A 6,000-nucleotide genomic window follows, 5' to 3' on the forward strand; every position below is an offset into this window, starting at 1 on the left:
CAAATTAATTTAACAAGCATCTTAACTATGATTAAAATATTAAATTTAGAAACCAATCTTTAATTAAGGGATGCAATATCAATCTCTCCACATATTTTGATACTCATTGATTTAATTTGTAATATTTACATTGAAAAAATTAGTAAATCTAAAGTCCGTTCATATGTTCAAAATTTTAACTAAATTTAATAGGATCAAGTTAAATATTACTGTCACAGTGCTTTTCCCAGTTTTTTTTTTATGGATATATCCTCCATCTTAGCTAAATTTAATTAAATGACAGACAATTAATCTAAACATAATATCACGGATAATTTCAATACTCTAATTTGCCTTTTATATATCAATTGAAAATTAGAACAATGATTTCACCTCCAGTGTTACTCCCCTCATATGTTCTTTAATTCAAACTTTCAAATTAATTTTCTAAAATTTATGATCACAAAACATTTTTCTTATTTATGCGGATTTAGTATATTTGGCACTCTTGGTAAACACCGTTGTGGTTAACATAACAAAACTCCCAAAACAATTTCATTTAGGTAGCACCTTCCGCTCATTTCAATAAATCATGTAATTTGGCTCAATAGTCCCATATAACATCCTTTATATTTAATAATCATTATCTGAAAGCCATAAATTCATAAACAAGTCTTTTGAAAATCCATCCTAAGCCCTAGTTCACGAAATTCAACCAAAAATGAATGAATTTCTATACTGATCAAACTGGTGTCAAATTAGTTAATGGGTTATATCATGATTCGATTCTCTAAAGTTTAAATTTCACCCAACTCGCTCATTTACCATCCACGGGAACAATATTAATTCATTGTCCTTGTAATTGAGCTGGAAATACCTAACACACGTACTGAAAAAGAAGAGGCGATGGAAAAAAGTTTCGCGAAAATATTTACTTTATTTGTCTAAAAGGATTTAATACCAGCAAAAATGTAAGCATAACATAGCAAGTGAGCATGCAAAGCAAATAATGAAGTCATTTGCATAATTTCGAACTACTTTGTCATAAATGTATTACTAGGAATTTATGGCTAGTTGATACTAACATCCAACTAACACATCTCTCTCAATTGGACGCCCAATTTCTGTACACCTAACTTCTACGTGCCCTTCCATTCTCCCAACGCTTAATTCCATAATAAATACTCTCCTCCTTTCATTATCTTATAAAAAAGAGATACATTATCCCTATATTTCTATCAAAAAAATAAATAAATAACAATTACGTCTCAATCCCAATTATGGCTCGAGAAGAACATCTTCTATCGACGGAGATTATGAACCGAGGGATATCGGATGAGGGATCTCAAACGTTCTCCGTTAGGGTACGGAGACGTTTGCCGGATTTCTTGCAATCGGTGAACCTAAAATATGTGAAATTAGGGTACCATTACTTGATAAAACATGGGATATATTTGGCCATATTACCAGTGTTGGTGCTGGTTTTCAGTGCTGAAGTTGGCAGCCTAAGTAGAGAGGAGCTGTGGAGGAAACTTTGGGATAGCACAACACGTTATGATTTGGCTACGGTGTTATCATTTGTGGCACTCTTTGTCTTCACTCTCTCTCTTTACATCATGTCTAAGCCAAGACCTATTTACCTTCTTGATTTTGCATGTTACAAGCCAAGTGATGACCTTAAGGTAATTTTTACTAGTACTTATTATTTTTCGTGGCCTTCGGAATTCGGACGCTACGTGAATGCAAGATGATTTGTGTACTGAGATCATTTTCCTGTTCCTTATTAATCTAATGTGTTTGAGCCAAGGATCTTTTCGAAACAGTCTATTTACCTCCATGAGGTAGGGGTAAGATCTGCGTACACCTTATCCTTCTCTAACCCCACCTAGTGGGATTATACCGGATATATTGTTGTTTATTTGTTTGTGTTTAGGCATATTAATCATCTACTATAGTACTGACCTTTTTTGTTTCTATTTCTGTATATTTAGAGTTAGTGAGCCATTTCTAGCCTCCTAGGAGTGAAGTAAAAATATGATTAGTTGACTAGTTTTATAAAAAGTAAACTAAATATCTGGAAAAAAAATTATATTAAAGATAAATGGTAAATGGTAATTGTCCTATATATATATATATATATATATATATATATATATATATATATATATATTAAAGATAAATGGTAATTGTCCTATTAAAAGATTTGGTCGAGTAGTCTTTTTAAGATTCTATTTTCGTGCACATAAGAGCTACCTGACCCTTTTTTTCTCCTCCTCTCTAATTAAGAAAAAAAAGAAGTTAAATTAATCTACTTTACATAGGAGCACATGGAAAATTTATATGGTTAAGTGTATGTTTTGTGCTCGTATATAATACTTTTACATTATAAGATTAAGTTAATTGCAATCATAGGCACTCTTTGTAACAAATATGATCTATAATAGCTCATAACTTAGTAATTAAACAACTTCTCATAACATGTTAATTTATACTGATAGTATAAAACTTCTACACACGATTAATGTATCAATTACTTAAACCTTATTTCTTAATACATGCCATGTCAATATCTTGGTAGGTAACAAAGGAACAATTTATCGAGTTAGTACGAAATTCGGGCAAACTCGATGAGTCGAGTCTAGAATTTCAAAAAAGAATTCTAGACTCCTCCGGAATCGGGGACGAGACCTACGTCCCGAAATCCATCGGATCGTCGGAAAATACCGCCACCATGAAAGAAGGACGATCCGAGGCATCAACGGTCATGTTCGGAGCACTCGATGAATTATTCGAGAAGACGAAAATTCGTCCGAAAGACGTCGGAATATTGGTGGTGAATTGCAGTATTTTCAACCCCACACCATCACTTTCAGCCATGATAATAAATCACTACAAAATGAGGGGTAATATTCTTAGTTTTAATTTAGGAGGAATGGGTTGTAGCGCTGGAATAATAGCGTTAGATTTGGCACGTGACATGTTACAAGCTAACCCAAATAATTATGCGATAGTGGTTAGTGGTGAGATGGTGGGATTTAATTGGTATCAAGGTAAAGAGCGATCCATGCTTATCCCGAATTGCTTTTTCCGAATGGGTTGCTCCGCCCTCCTCCTCTCTAATCGTCGTCGCGACTACCACCGTGCTAAGTACAGCCTCGAACACATCGTCAGGACACACAAAGCTTCCAATGATCGGGCATTCAGGTAAGTATTTCTTCAATTGTGTTCATTTCATTTAAATACTTAAATTATATATTTATTTATTTAATTATATCATTAACATATTTCTATACATGTGCAAATATTATTTAATATTAAGTGATGATAAAATTTGAATTCAAGACCTTCGACTTCTCATAAAATTAAAGTGTTATAGGGACGTGTCCTACTAAAGTTTGAAGGACAGCTAAATGCAGTAAAGATATTTTTTGTGTGCATTTAATGTTAGATAGCTAGTTGATACATAAGAGGGTGGGTGCAGATTTATTTTCAAACTATATAGTTGAGCCATTTATTGAAACCAGGTAAATAATGTCTCAACTGCCTAATAAATTGGCTTTAAATTCTGGGACCAACATACTACGTACAAATTATTTTCTTCGTTTATTTTTAGTTATATTATTTATTATACTAAAACTAAATGTTCAGTTTAAAAATTAAAAAATCATTTGTTATTTTATATCTATTTTATTCTTAATTTCTCAATGTATTTTTAAACTATTGAATTTATTATATTCAAAAGGTGCGATAATAAACTTACTCCCTTTATTCTATGTTAACTGAATTTCTAGAGTTTTTTTCATTGTTCAAAGTTCAAGGGAAATGCTTGAATCTTTTTCCTTGTTTACCCTTTGCATTAATGAAGTTTTGTAATTTTCTAGGAGTTAAACTACACTACTTACAAGGTATTCTCCAATAAGGAACTATTTGTATTTATGATTTCACATTTAATCATTTTTATGAGGCTGATTAAACAAAAAGATAATAGAGGAAAATATGGTTCAAAATTTGTCCTTAAATATTTTTCTTAATATGTGTGCATTATCTAAGAAATTCAGTTAATATGAAATAGAGAGAGTATCATTTTATTAGTTACTTTTTAAAAGGATGTGTCTAGTAAATATAAAATATTTAAAATAGATGGAGGGATTATCTTCACGTTTGTGTTCTTAAAGATTTTATCGAGATTTTATAAAAGATTTTTTTTTTGGCCTAAAGATATTCTCATTATATAAAAGATCATTTAATGGTCATCGACTTAAATGAGGACTAGTCAGTTAGGCTAACCAAACAAAGCATTTACTAGTTTTATATAGATTTTTTTATGTGGACAACACAATATTTATTTGTTGACTTCGATAGGCCATAAAGATTCTTTAGATAAAAAATGAAATTTTAAAAATGGCCGTTTTAATCGGCACTCTTTTTTCTTGTCAACTTAATTGGTGAAAAATACATTAACTTGCCCTCTTTTTTCATTAGGGTGATCTGATCATTGTGTGTATGTAGAAGAAAATGCATTAACGTGTATGTATATATATATATATATATATATATATATATATATATATATATATATATATTTGTCTAATTTGTGTAAGTTGATTTCATGAAAAATTATGCTTAATTTAAACAAGCTCCTCTCTCATAAAAATAAATCAACTTGAAAAGATTATACTAAACATTTTAAAATATCTATAATTACCTTATAACTGACTTCATTATTGCATAATTTCTTTTTTGATACTGTCAGTATATATAACTTAAACTTTGTTGCTAAGGTGAAGTACACGAATTGTACATTGTCAGGTGCATTTACCAAGAAGAAGATAGCCAACGTTACAAGGGGCTAAGGATAAGCAAAGATTTAGTAGAAGTTGGAGGAGATGCATTGAAGACCAATATTACTACATTAGGCCCTTTGGTTCTACCTTTATCAGAACAACTATTCTTCTTTGGAAACTTAGTTTGGAGGCACTTATTTGGCAATAAAAATGCCAAAGGAAATAATAATAGTAATAATAACAACAATTCCCAGGTGGCCAATAATATTAAGCCCTATATTCCAGACTACAAGCTTGCCTTCGAGCACTTTTGTGTGTATGCAGCCAGTAAAACTGTTCTTGATGAGCTTCAAAGGAACTTAGAGTTAAGTGAGGAGAATATGGAAGCTTCTCGCGCCACACTCCATCGATTTGGTATTAATATTGAATTATGTGATCATTTCATTACATGTTAAGTTATATTGTTAGAGAAAACGTAAATTTTAATTATATATTATTATTATTATGTCTGTACAGGTAACACGTCTAGTAGTAGCATTTGGTACGAATTGGCTTATTTGGAGGCTAAGGAGAAAATCAGAAGAGGCGATCGTGTGTGGCAAATTGCTTTCGGATCGGGTTTGAAGTGTAACAGTGCTGTTTGGAAAGCCATTCGCCGTGTTAAGAAGCCTTCAACGAATCCTTGGCTTGGTTGCGTTGATAGGTATCCAGAGTCTTTCACACAATAAGCGTGATCAGTTCAATTTCATGGAAGATGAATGACTATAAATGTATAGTCGAGATCTATAATATTTGTTTTTATAATTAAGTTAAGATGATGTATGGAAATTAAGGTACTTATTTGATTAGAATCTTGACATCGATCGATCCTATGTATTGCCAATGAATTAAGTGTTCCAAGTTTGACAAACATATATAGGTCCCTTCTTTAATTTCTTATTGTCAACAATTTGTGAAATAAATGTATTGTGAACCTTTTACATTGGTGATGAGCAAATATTTTACTGCATTATCTCTTAAATTCTCCTTTTCTTTGCTTCCTTGTGTCATTTAATGTATTTTCACTCTTTCGTCCAAAAACTATAACTAATCCATCAGCCAAGCCCTTCTGACTCTCCTATTCGTCCAGTTAAGAAAGGCCGAACTTGTCTCGATACTGACAGTTCCGTGGATGCCGCTTTCCTAATCAAAAAATAGGAGAGCACCCCTTCTCCCGAAGTTACGGGGTCATTTTGCC

General features: G+C 31.8%; 1 protein-coding gene across 1 annotated transcript; it reads left to right on the plus strand.

The window, feature by feature from the left end:
• The first annotated feature begins 1,209 nt into the window (after positions 1–1,209).
• On the plus strand, positions 1,210–5,775 carry LOC129889355 (3-ketoacyl-CoA synthase 10). Its single transcript, XM_055964626.1, has 4 exons — positions 1,210–1,661; positions 2,558–3,183; positions 4,789–5,177; positions 5,280–5,775. Exons 1-4 carry the CDS (start codon positions 1,260–1,262, stop codon positions 5,489–5,491), a joined length of 1,629 nt encoding a protein of 542 aa, XP_055820601.1. The 5' UTR covers positions 1,210–1,259; the 3' UTR covers positions 5,492–5,775.
• The last annotated feature ends 225 nt before the right edge of the window (positions 5,776–6,000 follow it).

This window comes from Solanum dulcamara, chromosome 5 (genome assembly GCF_947179165.1).
Source record: "Solanum dulcamara chromosome 5, daSolDulc1.2, whole genome shotgun sequence".
NCBI lineage: Eukaryota > Viridiplantae > Streptophyta > Magnoliopsida > Solanales > Solanaceae > Solanum > Solanum dulcamara.

Bases quoted from the DNA above. Each gene is read 5' to 3' on its own strand.
- LOC129889355 (XM_055964626.1), top strand. From the start codon at position 1,260: ATGGCTCGAGAAGAACATCTTCTATCGACGGAGATTATGAACCGAGGG. The intron at 1,662-2,557 runs GTAATTTTTACT...ATATCTTGGTAG, and splicing joins AGCCAAGTGATGACCTTAAG to GTAACAAAGGAACAATTTAT. The intron at 3,184-4,788 runs GTAAGTATTTCT...GTACATTGTCAG, and splicing joins TCCAATGATCGGGCATTCAG to GTGCATTTACCAAGAAGAAG.